The sequence below is a fragment of the Oncorhynchus kisutch genome, linkage group LG4 (genome assembly GCF_002021735.2).
Source record: "Oncorhynchus kisutch isolate 150728-3 linkage group LG4, Okis_V2, whole genome shotgun sequence".
Taxonomy (NCBI): domain Eukaryota; kingdom Metazoa; phylum Chordata; class Actinopteri; order Salmoniformes; family Salmonidae; genus Oncorhynchus; species Oncorhynchus kisutch.
The window spans coordinates 65,508,078-65,532,297 of NC_034177.2; the positions used below are offsets into that span (position 1 = coordinate 65,508,078).

At 40.5% G+C, this 24,220-nt stretch overlaps 1 protein-coding gene across 1 annotated transcript in view; it reads left to right on the forward strand.

The window, feature by feature from the left end:
- Positions 1–24,220, forward strand: part of LOC109888767 (synapse differentiation-inducing gene protein 1) — a 47,729-nt gene that overhangs the window by 13,041 nt on the left and 10,468 nt on the right. Inside the window, exon 3 of the mRNA XM_020479941.2 lies at positions 1,714–1,851. Within this exon, the coding sequence (XP_020335530.1) occupies positions 1,714–1,851 (138 nt within the window). The remainder of the gene's footprint in view (positions 1–1,713; positions 1,852–24,220) is intronic.

The following is a 24,220-nucleotide window of genomic DNA, read 5'->3' on the forward strand; positions in this document are numbered from 1 at the left end:
ATAATGGACCAGATGGATTTCTGAGGTTTTTGTTTGAAGGAGAAGGATCTCTTGGGTTCTTTAAGATGTCTCACCACCTCTGATTCAGCAGGCATTTCCCTGCTCAATAGGCCTCAGGACAGACCAGGCAGGAAAAAACATGTACATTATGTGGGCTCAGGTGGCTGTCTTGTGGATATATTGTTTCCCTATCCCTGGGTCTATGTGACCTTCAAAGACTAGTTATTTTAATACTAAATGTTTATAGGAAACATTTGAGTCCACACTAAATTGTTGGTTTCTGGTGTTGCCATGGTTTCTGGTGGTTGTCACTGGAGCAGTCAAGGTATGCAACATTTTTATAGCTCATTCTTAATAAATATGATCTTTGTTACAGTATGTTGTAAAATTCTAGAGAAAGCAAAAAATACCTCCCCTGCTTCATTTGGCCTTTTATTCACTACAAAAGTAGCTCCTTGGATTCTCAACGTGGGTTGTTTGAAATACACAGCAATTTAATCATATGTGAGGTTCCCAACAGAATATTTGTAGATGACGACCATCCTTAAAATGTATTGCACATACTGTACCTCATACTTAGAGATTCTCTGGTAGTTTTCTATACTTAGCCAGTAGCCGGCCTTCACAAGCCAAAAGTGGTCCCCGAAAATTGCATACTACGTCAAGTGTAGATATGTGCACACCGTTATTGCTCTGTTTTTCACTCTGCTGTGTGTGCATCTTGCTAGCTGTCACTCGAATAGCAAGGGGCTAAAGCTCATTGGCTGTAACTGAAATTGCTTGGAGGCTGGCCCACCTGGGGGAAATTTTTGGCAAAATGGTGCTGCACAGCCTCCAGTAAACTGTCACTTTCCAACTAGGGATTTTGTGGCTAATTGAGGTAAGACAGGAATTCTGCTTATAGATTATGTTCTTATAGTACTTTTGGAGTAAAACATGTCTAAACCTTCCAAATTTACATAGGCTGTCTAGGTTACTATTTAAGCCCTTTCAATATCTTATAATTTACTGTGCCCTCTGACCTTTTTATTAGCGTCAGATTTAGGCACTGTGTGTGGAATGAGATTAGTGAATAATACATTTTTGGCGTCTTGTTCAGTACCCATCTGAAGTTAATCAGCAAGTCTGAGGAGGTGCAATGATTTGTAGTGTCTTACTAATCCACCCTCCAGGGCAAGAATGCCCTCATAATTTGGGCCAAGCTTTTTTGGGGGCATTTTGCTTTTACAGGTATTTCAAGCGTGATCCACTAGGTTTGCTCAAGCTGATTGTAGCTAAAAAGAATAGGTCAATTTAGGAGCAATTTGGGAGAGTCAATGAAACCAACCATGGAAGTATAATGTTGTGAATTCGGGGGTAGCCCAGACCGGTTTGAGATACCCTGTATTGGCTTGGCAGTCGTTGGACCCAGGTTTGAGTTTTCCCATCATTGTCCAATTGGCATGACTGGTCGTGCCCCAGTCTGGTTGAACATATGTACAGTGCCCTCTCGGTGCAAATCGACTGCTAGAGAGCACAGCGGTGCAAACTCAGTGCCTGAACAAATGTGTTGAGGTGCGGAAAACCAGAGCCATCTGAAGTAAAGAGAATGAACATTTATTTCAACAACACATCAGCAAGACCACCATATGCTGCGATATAGTGCAGTCTTCTGTAAACCTCTGACCTTTTCTTGACCTGCATCTAAAGTAGTCACTCTCTGTGCTTTCACAGAGCGAGTACTCGAGCGACTCAGAGAGTGAAGACAACTTTCTCATGATGCCACCAAGGGACCACTTGGGCCTGAGCGTCTTCTCCATGCTGTGTTGCTTCTGGCCCTTGGGGATCGCTGCCTTCTACCTGTCTCATGAGGTAAGGACTACTACACTGTCAATGACACTACACACACCACGGTTGCGTCACCACTAGTAGTTACAGTAAATATCAAGGCAGTCTTAGGAGAATGTGTATACTCTCACACAATAAATAACCTAAAGAAGTAAATCATTTATAGATTTAGGTCATCATAGTATTAGGTGCAAGGCTCAAAAGTACAGTGCCTAGTGAAAGTCTACACACCCTTGGCACACATCTTCACATTTTGCTGCCTTAAAATTTAATCTAAAAAGGATTACATTTTTTAAATTATTTTTTATCTACACATTTTCAAAGTGTCATGATTAATTAATGTCTTGATTTGTGTATGTCCTCACACCCCTGAGTTAATACTTGGTGGAAGCACTTTTTGGCAGCCATTACAACAGACAGTGCCTGCAGAAAGTATTCATACATTTTGTTGTTACAGCCTGAATATATATATATATATTTAATTGTTTGCAGATTTATTGAAAATAAAATCAAAGAAATATCGAATTGAACACAACTGAGTTATTACTTTGTAGAAGCACGGTGATTACAGCTTTGACTCGTCTTGGGTATGTCTATATCAGCTTTGCACCTTTGGATTTGGGGATTTTCTCCCATTCTTCCTTGCAGATTTTCTCAACTCATAATTATCAGCATCCATTCAGTCAGCGCATAAAACAGCCTCGCCAGGCCAAATGTATACAATATTAACAGCCTTTTATATCTATTATAGACATAGGCCTTCAGTGTGTGACAGGTTGGTGATTCTGAAAGGACAGCAACCGTAATACCAGCCGACTCATGTAGGAGAGTGCACTTTCTGTTAAACACAAAGGGCCAATGGAGGGTATATGCAGGTATAAGCCGTATACCCACTTTTTCAGTGAGCATTGCTTATACTCACTTCGTATTCCCTACTGATGCATATCAAAATAGTGAAGTGGAGGTATACGATTTATCAATTATGTAGAACAACAGGGAAATCATGCACAAAGTAACCTACACAATCACAAAGCATGTGAAATATATTCACATAGCCTAGTTTCAACGGAATATCATCTGCAGGCAGCAAGAGTGTGCATCTCTCAACTGGTTTTGGCATGGAGCAGCTCACCGAAGAATGACATCGGTAGCTGGTACGGTAGCAAAGATGTTTGAACTTATATCTACCAGTAAATGCTAACTAAGGCAACAATGGGTATGCAAACCAGGTATGGAAAAAGTTAAGTCCGAAGTGTTGGTTAGTAGGCTATTTGTGATGTGCAACTGTCATGTGCTGTTTGCGTCAGGGGCCTAGTTATGTATCGGGCTTGGGGAGCCAGGCCCTGACAGGCCCCCCCCAATCAGATTGATGTGGTTTAAGGAGGGGGGGGGGACTTTTTGGCAAAATTAGAGTATACCCACTTCTCCAGGCACCACTGCATAGGGCCGATGGAAAGACAGCAGTCACACACAACATGATGTTAAAGGATAAGCAGTCCATACACTTGGACATAATAAGCCAGTAGGTCCCAATTAAAATAATACAAAAACACAACTTAACCAGCTCTGCTACAGCGGGTGAAAAGGTCAGACTGAGATGTTCTCTCATTTGTGTCTGGAAGTAGCTAGCTAGCCAACTTTAGCCAGTCAGCTTGAGTGATTTGGTTGGGACAAGCATGCATTGGCTGACAAGCTGCAGAAGGACGAGTAGGCCATAATTCCCCATCATTTATCAGTGCAATTGTGACGGTCAATTAGCTGAAATTTCAGAGTGTTTGTCTAATGTTCCTTTGTTAGATTTGAGCTCATCTTGCTCTGGCTAGCATTAGTAGTTGATCTTGTTGATATGCATAACTGAGGGAGAGCGAGAGTCTACCTTTTCATGGTTGTTTGATCAATAGGACTGTAAAGTTCCCAAATTTAAGAGGACTCCCGTGGTGTTTACATATTTGTAGAAATCCATTCAGGTGTATTTTGTGGCTTTTGGCAAATGCGTTCTAATGATGTAATGTCGTGCTGTTGCAACTGCCTGTAAACGCAGTCTAGTTCAAAGTGAATGATGGCAGGCCCATGTTGCAAATTACTTATTTGTATAAAGGTCTATTGTAGATCTGATTGGCTATAGCACACTGGTCTGTGTAGACTCCGGTACTGGACGAGACATATGTTTTTATTTGATTTCTGAGGTTGTATATGAACACATTTCAATAAGATTTTATGTTGATAAAATGCTGTCAGTTCCACTTTAAATGCAACAGTGTTTCACACACACAAGTTATTTTCAAAGAAATGGCTAACAGCAAGGGCGTTGCAATAAAACAAAGTTCCACTCACCAGGTGATGATCATTTGAAACTTAACTTCTTGTTGAAAGTTCTTCTTGAAAAGAGAGAAGATAACAAATTAGCAACAACATCCTCTTTAATAACACCTGCTACAGCCGCTACAAACTAGCCGACAACAAAAGCTAGCTAGCTGGACCGTGGGAAAACTACTGCTCCCTATTGCACAATGACTTGTTGGCCTTCAAGAAGGCAGAAGTTTCCATAGGTTTTAGTAAAAACTTGAGATTAAATCAGAACAGCATTGAAAATAATATAATTATCATTATTATAATCATTATTTTATAAATCCTTCGCCCTTCTCTGAAGGTTGTAGAAAGCCCATTGTTCCCCACTGTGTTTGGGGTTAGCAATAATTTGTAGAGTGGCTCTATTTTCCCTCAGCATACATTTTTTTCACAATTTCCGAATTTCTAAAGAATACATATGTTCTGAAATATGAATATAGAAATACTGGACATTTTGAACTCTTATGGTGGTGATTTGACACAATTACAATCATGGTCTTAAATTGGGCTCGCATTCTTCTGGTCTCTGTCTCGCCCCTCCTCCGGTCTTGGTCTTGACTTGGATTCGATTTGCCCCGGCCTTGGTCTTGAATCTGTCTCACTTTAGGTGGTCTCGAACACAACACTGTTTCATGGTAATGATGGTGTTGGATGGTTGATGAACTGTGATTGGTTTTCTCCAGACATAGCGCTTTGCATTCAAGCAAAATAATCATATTTTCGTCTCATCAGACCACAGAATCTTTTTCCTTATGCACTTAGTCTTTCACAATCCTTTTTTGCAAACTTCAGGTTTGCTGTCGTGCTTTTTTCTCAGGTGTGGCTTCTGTCTGGCCACTCTCCCATAAAGTTCAAATTGGTAAAGTGCTGTAGTGACTGTTGTCCTTCTGGAAGGTTCTACCATCTCAAACAAGGAACTCTGTAGTTCTGTCAGAGTGGTCATTGGGTTCTTAGTCACCTCCCTGACCAAGGTCCTTCCTGCCCTGTTGCTCAGTTTGGGCGGATAGCCAGCTCTAGGCAGTCTGGGTAGTTCCGTATTCTTTTCAGTTTCCCCTTTGATGGAGACCACTGTGCTCTTGGAAACCTTCAACACTTTTAGAAATTGTTTTATACCTTGTATGCCTCATCACAATTCAATCTCAGAGATCTACAGACAGTTCCTTGGACTTTATGGTATAGGTTCTGCTTTGGTACTGTCAACTATGGGACTTTATATAGGCAGTGTTTCCAAACTATCATGTACAAACAATTGAATTGGCCACAGGTGGACTCCAAGTTGTAGTGACGTCTCATGGATGATCAAAGGAAATTGTATGCACCTGAGCTCAATTTAAAGTGTCATAGCAAATTAGCTATTTCTGTATTTAATATTCAATAAATGTGCAAATATTTCTAAAAACATGTTTTCACTTTGTAATTATGGGGTATTGTGTGTGTAGATGGGTGATAAAGTAATAATATTTTAAAAATAAATCATTTGGCCATAACACAACAAAATGTAGAATAAGTTAAGGGGTATGAATACTTTCTGAAGGCACAGTGCCTTGCTCAAGCTCAGTAAATTTGGTTGCGAAGCAATGATGGACAGAAATGTTCAAACATCTCAGACTTTATAGGACATTTACGTCAGGACTGAAACTGAACACTCAACCCCTTGTAGAAAGCCATGCTGGTGTGTCTTTGGCATGAACATTTGTGTCATTTTCACAATGAAAAATTAAACTATCTGGGGGTAGAGTGAGGAGGGTTTTCCTCTAACCTTTTACCTGGGCTTTGCTCCCTATTTCTTTTGATCCTGACAAACTCCCCAGTCCTTGCCGGTGACAAGCATACCCTTAACATGATGCTGCCAACACAATATTTGAAAATACACAGTTTTTTTTAAAGTGTTTTATTTATTTCACCTTTATTTAGCCAGGTAGGCAAGTTGAGAACAAGTTCTCATTTACAACTGCGACCTGGCCAAAAATAAAGCAAAGCCGTTCGACACATACAACAACACAGAGTTACACATGGAATAAACAAAAACATACAGCCAATAATACAGTTGAAGAAAATCTATATACAGTGTGTGCAAATGAGGTAAGAAAAGGGAGGTAAGGCAATAAATAGGCCATGGTGACGAAGTAATTACAATTTACCAATTAGACACTAGAGTGATTGATGTGCAGAAAATTAATGTGCAAGTAGAGATACAGGGTTGCAAAGGAGCAAGATAAATAAATAAATACAGTATGGAGATGAGGTAGTTGGATGGGCTATTTACAGATGTGCTATGTACAGGTGCAGTGATCTGTGAGCTGCTCAGACAGCTGGTGCTTAAAGCTAGTGAGGGAGGTAAGAGTCTCCAGCTTCAGTGATTTTTGCAATTAATTCCAGTCATTGGCAGCAGAGAACTGGAAGGAAAGGCAGCCAAGGAGGAATTGGCTTTGGGGGTGACTAGAGAGATGTACCTGCTGGAGCACGTGCTACGGGTGGGTGCCGCTATGGTGACCAGTGAGCTGAGATAAGGCGGGGCCTTACCTATCAGAGACTTGTAGATGACCTGAAGCCAGTGGGTTTGGAGACAAGTATGAAGTGAGGGCCAGCCAATGAGGCTGTACAGGTCGCAGTGGTGGGTAGTATATGGGGCTTTGGTGACAAAACGGATGGCACTGTGATAGACTGCATCCAATTTGTTGAGTAGAGTGTTGGGGGCTATTTTGTAAATGACATCGCCAAAGTCGAGGATCTGCTTCACTCTGTGTTGTATTAGATTTGACCCAAACATGTGTGTGTGTTTGTTTGAATTTAGGCCAAAAAGTAAATTTCTTTGCCATATTGTAGGGCTGGGCAGTATACCATATTTTACGAAATACTGGTATTGAGGCACGGACCAGTTTTGGTTTTTATGTTACCTTCTACAAACAGTGTTTGAATGTTTGGTTTGTTAAATGTGATACACCATGTGTAACGTCCATTTTTTCCCCCAAACGTTCTATAATTACACTTAGTTTGTGTTTCTTACATCTGCAAACAGCTAGTTTGTCTTTTCTTAGCAAGTTGGGCCTAAATCGTGTTAGCCGCTAATGCTAATCGCTAGTTAACTGGCTAGCTTGCTAATTAATGTACTGAGACAGAACAAGCGTAACTGGCTATACAGCCTGATAATACCAGTGATGGGATAGACCTAAATCAGTATGTTGTTTGTGCGACAGTATCTTCTAAATCGAAGAGGAATATGCAAAGCATGAATATGTTAGCTACATGAAGTATTATAGCCAAATATTATAGGGTCACTTAGGAAACACTTAACACGTTGCAACAGTTCACCAAATAGTTTTGCTCTAAATTGCAAGTCAAATTGCAATTGCAACATTTGGTTAAAAATAAGGCCTAGATTGATTGCCATTGTGCAGACCTATGTGGCAGTGTGGACATGACCTCAAATGAGTGTAGTAAATGCCGAAAATAATTTTTGGTTAAATTGAACAGTAAAAAAACGGAGTGGAGAAGAACACATTCTAAGTGATTTCAATGGATGTGTTGCCACCCTAGGGTCACTCACTACTCATAAAGCATCATTATTCAAAAATATAAAATGCAGTCAGTCATACCGTGATATAATCTCAGCAAAAAAAGAAACGTCCCTTTTTCAGGACCCTGTCTTTCAAAGATAATTAGTAAAAATCCAAATAATTTCACAGATCATGTAAAGGGTTTAAACACTGTTTCACATGCTTGTTCAATGAACCATATACAATTAATGAACATGCACCTGTGGAACGGTCATTAACAGCTTACAGACGGTAGGCAATTATTTTATTTGACCTTTTTATTTAACTAGGCAAGTCAGTTGAGAACAAATTCTTATTTACAATGACGGCCTAGGAAGAGTGGGTTAACTGCCTTGTTCAGGGGCAGAACGACAGATTTTTACCTTGCCAGCTCGGGGGTTCGATCTAGCAACCTTTCAGTTACTTGTCCAATGCTCTTACCACTAGGCTACCTGCCGCAATTAAGGTCACAGTTAGAAAAACTTAGGACACTAAAAAGGCCTTTCTACTGACCCTGAAAAACACCAAAAGAAAGATGCCCAGGGTCCCTGCTCATCTGCGTGAACGTGCTGTCCGTACTGTGAGACGCCTAAGACAGCGCTACAGGGAGACAGGGAGACAGCTGATCGTCCTCACAGTGGCAGACCACGTGTAACAACACCTGCACAGGATCGGTACATCTGAGCATCAGACCTGCGGGACAGGTACAGGATGGCAACAACAACTGCCCAAGTTACACCAGGAATGCACAATCCCTCCATCAGTGCTCAGACTGTCCGCAATAGGCTGAGAGAGGCTGGACTGAGGTCTTCTAGGCCTGTTGTAAGGCAGGTCCTCACCAGACATCACCGGCAACAACGTCGCCTATGGGCACAAACCCACCGTCGCGGGACCAGACAGGACTGGCAAAAAGTGCTCTTCACTGACGAGTCGCGGTTTTGTCTCACCAGAGGTGATGGTTGGATTCGCGATTATCGTCGGAATTAGCATTACACCAAGGCTTGTACTCTGGAGTAGAGGTCGACCGATTAATCAGCAAGACCTATTAATTAGGGCCGATTTCAAGTTTTCATAACAATCGTAATCGGCCTTTTTGGATACCGATTATGGCCAATTACATTGCAATCCACTAGGAAACTGCATGTCAGGCTGACCACCTGTTACGCGAGTGCAGCGTCAAAAGGACCCTGTGGCTGCAAGGAGCCATGCTAAGTTGCTAGCTAGCATTCAAACGTATCTTTATTTTTAAAAAATCAATCGTCACATAATCACTAGTTAACTACACATGGTTGATGATATTACTAGGTTAACTAGCTTATCCTGCGTTGCATATAATCAATGCGGTGCCTGTTAATTTAGCATTGAATCACAGCCTACTTCAACTTCGCTAAACGGGTGATGATTTAACAAAAGCGCATTCGTGAAAAAAGCACAATCTTTGCACAGATGTACCAAACCATAAACATCAACACCTTTCTTAAAATCAATACACAGAAGTATATATATTTTTAAACATGCATATTTAGTTAAAAGAAATTCATATTTGCAGGCAATATTAACTAGGGAAATTGTGTCACTTCTCTTGCGTTCAGTGCAAGCAGAGTCAGGGTATATGCAGCAGTTTGGGACGCCTGGCTCGTTGTGAACTGTGAACTAATTTGCCAGAATTTTACATAATTATGACAACATTTAAGGTTGTGCAATGTAACAGCAATATTTAGACTTAGGGTTGCCACCCGTTTGATAAAATACGGAACGGTTCCGTATTTCACTGAAAGAATAAAAGTTTTGTTTTTGAAATGATAGTTTCCGTATTGAACCATATTAATTACCAAAGGCTGCTATTTCTGTGTTTATTATATTATAGTTAAGTCTATGATTTGATAGAGCAGTCTGACTGAGCGTTGGTAGGCAGCAGAAGGGTCGTACGCATTTATTCAAATAGCACTTTACTGCTTTTGCCAGCAGCTCTTAGGAATGGTTGATGCACAGCGATGTTTGAGTTACAGCCTTTCACCTCCCGAAATTAGACTGGCAATACTAAAGTGCCTATAAGAACAACCAATAGTCAAAGGTATATGAAATACAAATGGTATAGAGAGAAATAGTCGACGCGTCATAATTCCAACCTAAAACGTCTTAACTGGGAATATTGAAGAACTGGGAATATTGAACCACCAGCTTTCATATGTTCTCATGTTCTGAGCAAGGAACTTAAACGTTAGCTTTTTTACATGGCACATATTGCAATTTTACTTTCTTCTCCAACACTGTGTTTTTGCATTATTTAAACCAAACTGAACATGTTTCATTATTTATTTGAGACTAAATAGATTTGATGTATTATATTAAGTTAAAAGTGTTCATTGTTCATTCAGTATTGTTGTAATTGTCATTATTACAAACATATAAAAATCGTCCCATTAATCTGTATTGGCTTTTTTTGGTCCTCCAATAATCGGTATCAGCGTTGACAAATCATAATCGGTCGACCTCTACTCTGGAGCGGGATCGATTTGGAGGTGGAGGGTCTGTCATGGTCTGGGGCGGTGTGTCACAGCATCATCGGACTGAGCTTGTTGTCATTGCAGGCAATCTCAATGCTGTGCATTACAGGGAAGACATCCTCCTCCCTCATGTGGTACCCTTTCTGCAGGCTCATCCTGACATGACCCTCCAGCATGACAATGCCACCTGCCATACTGCTCGTTATGTGCATGATTTCCTGCAAGACAGGAATGTCAGCGTTCTGCCATGGCCAGCAAAGAGCCCGGATCTCAATCCCATTGAGCACGCCTGGGACCTGTTGGATCGGAGGGTGAGGGCTAGGGCCATTCCCCGCAGAAATGTCTGAGAACTTGCAGGTGCCTTTTGGTGTAGTCCATGAGGAGGAGATGCACTGCAGTACTTAATGCAGCTTTTGGCCACACCAGATACCGACTGTTACTTTTGATTTTGATGACCCCCCCCCTCCTTTGTTCAGGGTCACATTATTCAATTTCTGTTAGTAACATGTCTGTGGAACTTGTTCAGTTTATGTCTCAGCTATTGAATCTTGTTATGTTCATACAAATATTTACACATGCTAAGTTTGCTGAAAATAAACGCAGTTGACAGTGAGAGGACATTTTCTTTTTGCCCAATATTGCCCTACCATGTTTGTTGCCCTAAGAGTAGTGTAAAGTTGATAGACTCTTAATTCAACATTTTTCACAGCTGTAATGGCTGCCAAAGGTGCTTCCACCAAGTATTAACCCAGGGGTGTGAAGACGTACACAATCAAGAAATCTTTAAAAAATATAGTGGTGCAATATGCAGAAAACGCTCTGCCATTTCCTGGTTACTAAAATTCTAATAGTTTGCCTAATTTCAGTTTGTGACAAAACAAGCAATGCGTAGTGTAGAGAATCATTGTACAATTTTAAACAGCGGTGAAGTTCCTTTTCAATAACCAGAAATATTATATTTTCAGCTGTTTGAAGCTAGTGTACAAAACTGAAAGTAAAAGATGCAAAAATAAAACTGAAAAACGCAAGCATAGAAATAGTGCACATAGAACAGATCTACCGCTTCTTGGACTTGCTTTCAATAAAACTGATAAAAACTCTCAATTTTATGTGGATTTAGTTGGGTTGCCCAAAAAGTGACATATTGCTGCTTTAATTTGGAACATTCAAAAAATCTTTCACTTTGAAAATGTGGAGTATGATGTGTAGGTCAGTAGGGGGGGAAAAAAACAAATTTTCATAAATGTTTTTTTTTTTTTTTTTTAAAGCAGCAGAATGTGACGACTGCAGGGAGTGTGTAGACATTCACTAGGCACTTTTTTGTCAAGATCCTACTGGCAGGAAGGGATTCATTGTTAAAATGGAAATAAAGTAGCTCAATATTCTTTATTCCTTTCCAATGTGCCAGACAGTGGATCTGCTGCCTGTGTGCCTGTTTTTTAGTTGGATGCATCATGTATTCAATATCAGTATTCAATATTCCTGTGTGTTTCAGTATAACATTTTGTAATATAGGACAGCAGAGCTACGGTCCCAGGGGGCTGCCTAGTAGGTAGAGAGTGTGATGAAATCTCTGCATTAGCTGTTGCTTTTTTTCAACTCACAGGTCACCAATGGCAGTTAGAAGAACAGATTATTTTCATATAAAATAAATCAGGGATCTGATTTAAGCTTTTTTTCAGTCCATCTAATGTTGGTAACATAGGACAATTTGTTTACAGCCAAAGCATGCGCCTAGACAATGTTATTTTCTCTGTAATGTAAACCATGGGTTTGTTATGGCACCATGGGGACCACTAAGGACACCATGAGATTGAATCCTTGCTATTTGCAGGAAGGGCTTAGCTGTAATAACAGTATAACACAAAAAAACATGCCTTTAGTGAAAAGTCCCTGTTGTTTCAGACCATGTACAACATAAATCCTCTATAAAAACATGTAACCTTGTACTTTGTATAGTGTTACCATCTTGATTGCGTCTTAGAACCAGGAAAATGAGCAAAAGGACATTGATTCAGTTGATAGATGAGAGTGGGCTTGATGAAGATGTTAGACAGTTGTTTTCCGTATGTGTGTAATGATCTCATATCTCTGTGAGCTGCTTGAAGCCTCTGGCAGCAGCCTGCAACCCACACTGAATCACTCTGGTCTGACTGCACATCACGACTCAAACACCTACATCTCTCTCTTATGCTCCAGGTTTTTATAAAGTCTGCTCGGTTGGCATGGGCAACACAGCCCACGCTAAAATCAATTTCCTAAAATTCAACTACAAAGCCTTGTAGGCACAGGATACAAACTGTTGCAGGCTGAAATTAAAACAGAAAGCCACATCGCTATGGTGGTAGGTTTTGAAGAGCTTTTAGGGCACGTTTCAAACTCAATCCACAGAGGGATTGTCTGCTGGCTTTTGCTCCTCACTTGTACTTGATTGATTAATTAAGGTCACTAATTAGTAAAGAACTCTCCCCATCTGGTTGTCTTAGTTGACAGGAAAACCCCACAGACACTAGGCCTTCCATGGAATGAAATTGACACCCCTGGTTTAGGGTATCATCAAAGATAAGCTATTCAAAGCAACCATTATAAGTTCCTGAAAGGAACAGGAAAACGATTTGAGTCTCAGTGAATTGAAAACCCATCCACAAGCATGTTAGACATGCTCCAGAACTTTGGCAACTAGTAAGTCTCTTTTTTGAAACCTCCCACTTTGGGCTGGATGTGTCGATTCTATAGTTCATATTTTATTTATTTAACTAGGCAAGTCAGTTAAGAACAATTTCTTATTTACAATAACTGCCTAGGAACAACCTTGTTCAGGGGCAGAAAGACCATTTTTTACCTTGTCAGCTCAGGGATTCGATCTAGCAACCTTTCAGTTACTGGCCCAATGCTCTAACCACTAGGCTACCTGCCGCCCCATATCTGCATAATCTATGAGCAGAATGACTGTCTTTCCTCAATTAGCCACGAAGTGACTCTTTTCTGGAAGTGGTGCAGCGCCATTTTCCCTAAATTTTCCCACACTTGGGCCCGCCCCCCCCTAGCAATTCGAGTTTCAGCCAATGAGTTTCAGCCCCTCGCCATTTGAGTTCCAGTTAGCAAGATGCACACAGAGCAGAGGGAAAGAGAGCGCAATGCACATATGTGGCATAGTACGTCATTTTCTGGGTCCACTTTTGGCTCGTGATCGACTACTTTCAGAACTATTGTCTAAAAAGTATACAAAATTACCGGAGGAATCTCATGAATTAAATATCTGCGGATCATCTTCTTCCTATGAGTTGTCCACGTTGGCGTTTTAGGAAAATCGAAGGTGGTCTGCAAAACATAATGAAATCAAGGGAAATGCAGTCTTGAGAAAGCCACCTACGTACACACAAAAGCTGTTGAAATCATCTCTTCAAAAAATGTATAGACACAACTTCCTGTTTGTGCAGAATGGATCGGCACTGACGTGTTTATTGGATCAAGAGGTAGAAACCAGAACATAATTAAGAACATTATTGGTATTTACATTTATGTAAATTGGGTAATCTGACAATGTGATAATTGGATGGAAAACCATGCATAGATTGACAAAGGAACTGCTTCAGTAAGGCTCAACAATTTTCTTCTCCAGCCTGTATTTGTGTAATATAAAGATAATCCATGTTGTCTACAGCCCACACATACAGAGTGTGTGCCATAGCATAGATTTCCTTTCAACACCTCCCTCGGGAGTTTGTTTCAAATATCAATCACCTTGAGTGCACTTTAATCAAGATCAGGTTATTGCTTATGGGCCTCTCTGTGAAGATGTGCCTCAGACTCACGCTCAAAGCAGAGCAGAAAGCAGCTTCTGTGTCGATTGGTAGAACGTTAATAAGAGCTGTGTTTTGAGTGGTGCACTTGGTTTCTGCATCTCAAGAGCAACTAAAGGCCGTTGCCCCATTTTAATTGGTTCCCGTTACCTTTTGTTCAGCTCAACACTCCAATTAATTTCCTCCTTTTGAGGAGGAACGAAGCAATCAATACACAGCTCTTTGGGGCGACGTGGTGTAGGGGGAAAAAAGCTTTAATCACAACCAATCTAGATTTCATGGGTGAGATTGCAGGGGACCCACCCCCCTCCCCCACCCTCTCTATTAGATAGGCAACTGTATAGCTACTGGGTTGTTTGTTAAAAGGTAAATGAATCTGTCAGAATGACTTGGATTTCTGCACAGTATTAGCTGCAGTTTTTGCTCATTAGTATTTTTCTTCCTCCTATTCTGTTGTGACGACGTATCAATGTGATACATTGATGACTTTTTGGAAAGCCAATCAGTTTAAGAGAATTTTGTCTTTTGTTCACCCAACTTTGAACATAAATCCAATGCTATAGTGACATCATTTTTTTATTTCATGTTAGTTAAAAAGTCAACCAAATGTAATTAAAAAATAGACGTTGAACTGACGTCTGTGCCCAGGGGGATCCTTACTCTCTACTGTTACTGTCTCAAACTCAAAGGAGAAGCATGAATTGGCTTTCATCAACACAAAACACCAGACTGACTCTGACAGAATTGATGGCAATTAGGCTGAAACTTAAGCCTGTTTTGTATAATAATAATACATTTTAATTTGTATAGCGCTTTATATTAGTTATCTCAAAGCTCTAGTGAGGAGTTTTATATATATAACATCATACATTTAGAATGAAAGCAGGTAAAATGGCAATAGTGTGCTAGGTGCTAAATACATTTTAGATTGGGACTAGGACTCAGAAATATATAGTCTGTAGTAGTGGATTTTAAGGCCAGTTTTAAAAGTTCAGAGTGATGGAGTGGCTCTCAGATGGTCAGAGAGACCATTCCATGGGCAAGGGAGCAGAAGGCTCGGTCCACCATAGACGTGTCTTGGGGACATGAAGCAGTAGGGATTGGCTGGAGCGGAGAATGCGAGGTGGCTTGCTGATTGAGATGAGGTCGCTGATGTAGGTGGGACTCCATCCATTCAAGGCTTTAAATACAAGCATGAGACTTTTGAAGTTGATCCGGTAGTTGACCAGTAGCCAGTGGAGTTGGGCCAGGATTGGGGTGATGCGGTCTGACTTCTTGGTCCTGGTCAAGACACTGACAGCACTGTTCTGGATTGGTTGGAGCCTCTGGAGGTCTCCCAGCCAAATCACTACAAACAGTGCTTTGTCGTAGTCGATCTGAGAGAAGAAGAAGGCGTGGATGAGTTTCTCTGCGTATGTCCTGTCAATAAATACTCAGATCATTGCAGACACAGTTTCTGTTTTTCTTTTCCTGGAAGTTTCCTGGGGTAAGGAATGATTTGGGGATTTTCAAGTCCCTCAGTTGCCTGATTCTCTCTCTTTTTTCAAGCTGGACTGAAAAGTGTTTGGGTACAGTTTCTTTCCAGTTTCATTACTGTTACCTGCAGTGAAACAGTTGAGGATGACTATGTCCCTCTGACTCATCTGGCAGAGTGGAGAGCTCCGTTGATCATGCATATTGCAACCACCGCCACACTACTTCCCATCTCTTCTGGGACTTAGAGGGAACTATCAGAGCGAGTAAATTGTGAAATACATATTCAAGCAGGGGTTGATCTCATCTCTAGTTAGGCACCAACCCAAGGGAAACCTGGGGGAGAACGGGCCGGTTTGGAATGAAATCCTTCCATTTATCTCTGGGGATGCTATTTGGGGAAAATGCATAACTCTTTCAACATTTTAGAGTGCATTTCTATGGGGGTATTTCCCTGGTTTGAATATGCCATTTAGTATTTCATTGTAGTGCTGGGCTATATCGAATTAATTTGAGTTTATGTTTTAGCTCGATATTCCAAATGCCTGTATTGTAAGAATCACGTTTATTTATGTTATCTTTTAGTTTTTATGAACCCTTATGTCTGCTTGTTCTCATGTTGTCTTTTTGGTCTTGTCTCCTTCGCTCCTTCTGCTGTGACTGTGCACCTATGCTGTGCACCTTCCCATTTACACACACACACACACCAAGCCCCTCCCCCTGCCACTCATAACAACAAAGATGAAAGATCATCTTCCTCTCTTGACAACAAGCGGATTCCACTCGCTATTTGCATTTGGGTTGGTCCAACAGAATTGGTTATATGGACACCGAAACACATTGAGACAATATTTTACTGTAGTAGACGACAACGTAACCTTTCTAACAAATACCGTTTTTCTGTTTCAACTCCTTAAAATTTGCAAAGAGCACACCCTGCTAAAACGGTAGTATCAATGAACATTGATTCTGGAAATGATGAATGCACAGTTTCTATCTGTGTGTACTGCTGGCAGCATTTTAGCCACAGACTATTATACTGTCTAGTTTGGTCTTTATAAATGTGCATAAGTATAAAATACTGTTATATAAGGAATTGGGAACTTGTTCTCATTCTGAAAAACAAGGTAGGCCACATGATTTCAACACCCTGAACAAAGTAGACAGGCTAGCATGCTGTTCAAACAGTTGGAGACGGACAGAAGGATGTGTTCAGGGTTGCCGGGTCTAGCTAAAATTGAGCCCAAGGACCACTCAACCTGGCCAAAAGGCCTGAAAACTAGCCCCATTCTTTTTCACAGCAAGAGAGGAGTTGATGTGTTTATATAATAAATCATTTTTCCCCCCTAATGTTATCGAGCCAATTAAGAAGGAATATCGTAGTAACTTATAACGTAATTAAAAGAGTAAAAAGTATTATTTTTCATGGTCTGATATACCAGGACTTCCAACCAATTAGCATTCAGGGCTCGATCCAGTTTTATAATTGTAAATAAATCCCCTTTGCGGCTGTGCATAACTATAGAGAAATCGGACAGGAGAGTTTGAGTGATGAAAGTTGGACAGACGATCTGAAAATCTCTGATCAAGAAACAGAGGAAGAACATAAAAAAACTTTTTGGCTATTTTCTGACAATTGGGATGTGATTATGTGCCAGATGTTAAGACTATACACCGTTATAAATGGCCTATTTGTGAGATTGTCATTTCAATAGGCATAGGCTACAAACTCAAATCTGGCTTTAGGATTGTAATTGAATTTTGACATGGGTTTGCTAAGATAAAGGCAGGTAGTTTATAGCCCCTGATAGGCCTACATCTCATTTCAGATGTGAACTGAACGATTTATCAGCTTGCTTAGTTCAAATTAACAGACAAATTTATCCAACATTAATAGATTTCGAGGTAAAAAGTGCTTGTGTTTCCCCATAGCCTGCTGGAATAGGCTACTGAGGATGGGGGACATCATTTCAATCACTGAATTAAATGTTAATAATATGTATATGAACTGAATATGCTGGTCAACAACAACCAATATTTATTTTTTAGATTTTTTTTTAACCTGTAGTCTAATCTGTTACCATCAATCTAATTCTAACTGATCTGCAATTGCGATAGTTTGATAACTTCCAATTGAATGAACGAAACATGTCCATTAATAATTGCATAACAGTAATTGCATAACATAAGGCTACAACAACAATAAACAGTGATTTATAGGCGATTTATTCAATTGGTTTGCCTGCTCCAGGTAGGCTACACAAGTGGCACAAATTTAAGGCGTTCCATAAATTCAATTTCAAATTTCCACTCGGGCAGCCTAGAGATCCAAGAACTGAGCATGCATTAAACACTTTGCTAGATACAGTTTTCCTTATCCTCTAATGATATGACATTCCTGGGAGTGTGTAAATGTGCTTTTTTTTATCATAGCATTTTTGTATGCTCCCTATAGTTATGTACTTGAAAATGTATAAATTGACCAATTGCGCACATTTAGGCAAACTTCTGGCAGACTGTTGGGTAGTAATGTAATTCTTCACAGGAACTTTGCACACACACACTGCTGCCATCTTGTGGACAACATCTAAATTACACCTAGAATCCTATCTTAATGTATAGCTTTTCACTTACATTTTAAAGATGATTTAAAAAATAATGCGTTTAATTCTTCTTCTTTTTTTGTATTATCTTTTACCAGATCTAATGTGTTATATTCTCCTTCATTCATTTCACGTTTCCTTTCAAATGGTATCAAGAATATGCATATCTTTGCTTCAGGTCCTAAGCTACAGGCAGTTAGATGGGTTGGGTATGTAATTTTAGATGGAAATTGAAAAAAAGGGTCCGATCTTTAAGAGGTTTTGGAATGCAGTTTAGACTCCCTCTGAGCGAATGTATGTAATGTGCTCTAGTGTGCCCGAAGTCATTATTTCCATTATTTTATGATATTCATCAGTTCTTGCTAATTAATATGTTTTACTGAAATAGTGTTGGAAATAGGTGCCTACGTAATAACAATTTAAATACCACGTTTCGCGCATGCTGCTCCCTCTCCTCTCACTCACGTGACTCAATAGCTGTAATGCTCTCTCAACACACACACACACCCCCCTCCGGCCCTCCCCACCACTCACTCAGCAACAGCCTGACTCACTGCCTAACAGTCTGCAGCAGATCACAGTGAAATATATATGTTTTTTAGAGAGATGCCATAGCGGCCGCGGTGCAACTTAGAAATAGCCCAAAAACCTGCCACGTGCGACCAATACATTTTCACCTGCAACATAGTTTTCAAAGTAGCCTAATTGTGGGAAAACAGCGAACATGGCAACACTGGGTGTGTTCATAACAATTCAACTGTTCTATCTTGTTAGCTGGCAAATAGATCCATGTTAGCTAGACTTTAAATATAAACAATTGATGGCCACTCACTAGCAGGTGGGCTTGTGCTTGAGAGATTGTTTATGAGACCTATAATACCTGCTACAGGAAGTTTGTTATTATTAGTGAATGTGCATTATGCATGGTTCTGGCTAAATCTGTAACAAAATGGGCATTTTCATAGACGGACAGTGATTATTGCAACAACAACAAAAAGCAGTTTCAACTATTGGTAGTACACACCGTTGTACAAGATCTTCAGTTTCTTTGCAATTTCTCGCATGGAATAGCCTTCATTTCTCAGAACAAGAATAAACTTACAAGTTTCAGAAGAAAGGTCTTTGTTTCTGGGCATTTTGAGCCTGTAATCAAACCCACAAATGTCCCGATACTCAACTAGTCTAAGAAGGCCAGTTGTATTGCTTCTTTAATCAAAACAACAGTTTTCAGCTGTGCTAACATAATTGCAAAAGGGGTTTCTAATGATCAATTAGCCTTTTGAAATGATAAACTTGGATTAGCTAACACAACGTGCCATTGGAACACAGTGATGGTTGCTGATAATGGTCCTCTGTACACTATGTAGATATTCCATTAAATATCAGCAGTTTAGAGCTACAATAGTCATTTTCCACATTAACCATGTCTACACAGTATTTATGATCAATTTGATGTTATTTTAATGGACAAAAAAATGTGCTTTTCTTTCAAAAACAAGGACATTTCTAAGTGACCCCAAACTTTTGAACGGTAGTGTATATCGTGTGAACAGTTTAGAAATTACAGCACTTTTTGTATGTAGTTCCCCTATTCTAGGGGACCAAAACTATTGGGACAAATAACAATAGCATATGTTTCTAGACACTTCTACATTAACGTGGAGGCTACCATAATTACGGATAATCCTGAATGAATCATGAATAATGATGAGTGAGAAAGTTAGACGCGCAAATACCATACCCCCTCTCACCATTTTTTTTTTAGGTGTGATATGTGTGTCTAAATTTCAAAAGCATTATTCACGATTCATTCAGGATTATCCGTAATCATGGTAGCATCCACATGTAATGTAGAAGTGCAGAAGTACATGGGTCCATTTACTGGCCAAAAGATTGCTTAAACTGGGAGCGCACCGTCCAAACAGATTGAACAGCCTAAACACGGGATCTGCTGGAGATTAAATGGTAATTTAACTGCTGTGTAAGAATACTGTAGGTAACACCTCCTTTAGTTTAGGTTGAGACCAGTATAGTGTGTCTCCACAGGATTTCCATTATCAAAGCCACAGATGCATGGATAAACAAGAATAGTCTTCTAGGATTCCGTTTCAGTATTTAATAGTCACATGTACAGGGTTGCAGGTGTGATTGCAGGGTACAGTGAAAATCTTAGGCTTTGAGCTCCAACATGCAGGACCAGGCAAAATAAAAAATATGGTAATAAAAAACAACATTGGAAATAGAACTATATACACAATAACAACTGTGGCAGTGATGAATAAATAAATGTCCATTGAGGTAGAGGCAGAATAAAGACTGTTTAGGGGGTGTGGGGGAATGACCATAAGGGGAGAAGCCTGACCATTGAAGGGGTGTGGGGATCAAGTGGAAAAAAATCTATAACTATTTGAATTTAAAAAAGTTATAATATACATATTAACAACCGCAACAGTGACTGTCGTTGGGGTGGGGGCAAAGGTCTGTGGGGTTGGACTGTCCATCGGGGGACACATATGTAGCAGGGGGAAGAGCTGCATGAGAAAGACTGTTCATTAGGTGGAGCAGCAGGTAAGGTAAGTGACCGTTGAGGGTGTGAGGGGAAAATGTCCATAGGGAGAGTAACAGGAGCAGGTGGTGCTCCTGTAGAACACTGTGCGGGCCCTCTGGGACAGGCCAAATTTCTTCAGCCTCCTGAGGTTGGAGAGTCGCTGTCGTGACATCACTACGTTGTCCGTGTGGTTAGACCATTTCATCTTCTCTGAGATGTGTACGGCGGCCCTGTTGATGGGGGCGTGTCCAGCCTGGTTCCTCCTGAAGTCCACAATCGGCTCCTTTGTTTTGCTGTTAATGTTGAGGGAGAGGTTGTTTACCTGGCATGTTTACTATCACCTGTAACACTCAACCGTTTCTTCTGTCATTGGCTGAATTTTTGTTTGATTCATTGGTGTCGTCAAGGAGGATTGTATTGGGATTGTTATAACTACTCTCCTGAGCATAATTTTTTCCATGTAGTTGTTTTTCTTTAAATAAGGTGGTGGTGTATACAGATCGTGATGGAAAAACACAGGATTATATGTGCAGCTTAATAATGACCTTTTTTTGTCATTATTATTACTGTAGATCTTACTTAAATCAATCTCTGTCATATCACATGGGCAAAGTTGAATAGGTCCCGACACCCTAAAGAGAGGTCTCAATGTTACGTTACCAAACTGCAACAATCTGTTTTTGCTACACCAGTGTGTATAATCTGATTCACTGCTTTTAGAACATGCTCCACACAAATTGGCTAAGCTTTTTACATAATATTTTGGCACGATTGTGTGAGAGTGGGCCTTGTATGGAATAAGCTAGGAACGAAAATCCTCCTTGAGCGATGGCGGACATATTCCACAAAGCAAAGGTTTTTACCATGTATAAAAATGTTTCACTCATAGATACAGTGGCAAGAAAAAGTATGTGAACCCTTTGGAATTACCTGGATTTCTGCATAAATTGGTCATCAAATTGGATCTGATCTTCATCTAAGTCACAACAATAGACAAACACAGTGTGCTTAAACTAATAACACACAACTTGTTGTATTTTTCTTGTCTATATTGAGTACATCATTTAAACATTCACAGTGTAGGTCGGAAAAAGTATGTGAACCCCTCGGCTAATGACTTCTCCAAAAGCCAATTCGAGTCAGGAGTCAACTAACCTGGAGTCCAATCAATGAGACGAGATTGGAGATGTTGGTTAGAGCTGCCTTGCGCTATTAAAAACACTCACAAAAATGGAGTTTGCTATTCACAAGAAGCAATGCCTGATGTGAACCATGCCTCGGACAAAAGAGATCTCAAAAGACCTAAGATTAAGAATAGTTGACCTACATAAAGCTGGAAAGGGTTACAAACGTATCTCTAAAAGCCTTGATGTTCAGCAGTCCACTGTAAAACAAATGGTCTATAAATGGAGAAAGTTCAGCACTGTTGCTACTCTCCCTAGGAGTGGCTGTCCTGCAAAGATGTCTGCAGGAGCAAAAGTGCAGAATGCTCAATGAGGTTAAGAAGAATCCTAGTGTCAGCTAAAGACTTACAGAAATCTCTGGAACATGCTGACATCTCTGTTGACGAGTCTACAATACGTAAAACACTAAACAAGAATGGTGTTCATGAGAGGACACCACGGAAGAAGCCACTGCTGTCCAAAAAAAAAAGTTTGCAAAAGTGCACCTGGACGTTCCACAGCGCTACTGGCAAAATATTCTGTAGACAGATGAAACTACAGTTGAGTTGTTTGGAAGGAACAGACAACACTATGTGTGGAGAAAAAAAGGCACAGCACACCAACATCAAAACCTCATCCCAACTGTAAAGTATGGTGGAGGGAGCAACATGGTTCTGGGCTGCTTTGCTTCCTCAGGGTCTGGACAGCTTGCTATCATCAACGGAAAAATGAATTCCCAAGTTTATCAAGACATTTAGCAAGAGAATGTTAGGCCATCTGTCCGCCAATTGAAGCTCAACAGAAGGTGGGTGATGCAACAGGACAACGACCCAAAACATAGAATTAAATCAACAACCAAATGGCTTCAACAGAAGAAAATACGCCTTCTGGAGTGGCCCAGTCAGAGTTATGACCTCAACCTGATTGGGATGCTGTGGCATAGACCTCTGCGCCACCCAGGAGGCCCTAAGGCGCTGCATCGCAGTGCTAGCTGTGCCACCAGAGACTCTGGGTTAGGGAGGGCTTGACCGGCAGGGATATCCTTGTCTCATCGCGCACTAGCGACTCCTGTGGCGGGCCGGGCGCAGTGCACGCTGACCAGGTCGCCAGGTGTACGGTGTTTCCTCCGACACATTGGTGCGGCTGGCTTCCGGGTTGGATGAGCGTTGTGTCAAGAAGCATTGCGGCTTCAGAGGACGCATGGCTCTCGACCTTCGCCTCTCCCGAGTCCGTACGGGAGTTGCAGAGATGAGACAAGACCGTAACTACTACCAATTGGAAACCACGAAATTGGGGAGAAAAAAGGGGGTATAAAAAAAAGAGATGCTGTGGCATGACCTCGACAGCAGTTCACACCAGACATCCCAAGAATATTGCTGAACTGAAACGGTTTTGTAAAAAGGAATGGAAAGCAACTACAGAAAATGTTTGGTTGTTATTGCTGCCAAAGGAGGGTCAGCCAGTTATTAAATCCAAGGGTTCACATACTTTTCCCATCCTGCACGGTGAATGTTTACGCGGTGTGTTCAATAAAGACGTGAAAACCTATAATCGTTTGTGTGCTATTAGTTTAAGCAGACTGTGTTTGTCTATTGTTGTGACCTAGATGAAGATCAGATCACATTTTATGGTATTTCCAAAGGGTTCACATACATACTTTTTCTTGTCACTGTATATCCACAATGACCTATGCTTTCATGTAGTGTATACAGTACATGTATGTCCCTGTGGATGATAGTGTAGGAGCACTAAGTGTTTTGTTGAAATGTGAAAGATTATTTTCAGTCAACGCCCTCAGATCTCAAGGGTAGAAGATAATTGTCTAATGTGTTTGTAAAACACGTTTTTCATTCTGAAAATGGTTGTTCTCTCTTTCTCCTTACTGCATCTGAGGAACTGCGGTTGCTCCGTGGTTAATTAGTTTTGGTTTTGATTTGATTATAATTCATTAAGCCAACTTAAATTTAACCAGTAATTACAGAGAACTGTTTCTCGCCTGTGCAGAACAATAGGGTTGTTAATCATATTTACATACTTAGTATGCTCATTTAACTGCTGGGGAGGGCTAGGTGGAAAATGGTAGTGTCTGTAAGACTCAACAACACCCTATGTGGCATCCTGTAGTTAAAACTGAGGATAGTTAGAATAACGAGACACAGACTGGGATCAATGTGGCATTTTGTTACATTTGTCAGTCATCTGAAACAAACCGTCTGTATTTTTGAAGGGCTCATGAGAGTCACTAATAAATCTTGATCTCAGTATGTTATCCTCCTCTTATCCTTTAAATAATAACATCGAAGCCATTCTATAGAGATATCTCTCATACACTGAGTGCACAAAACATTAGGAACACCTGCTCTTTCCATGACACAGACTGACCAGGTGAATCCAGGTGAAAGCTATGATCC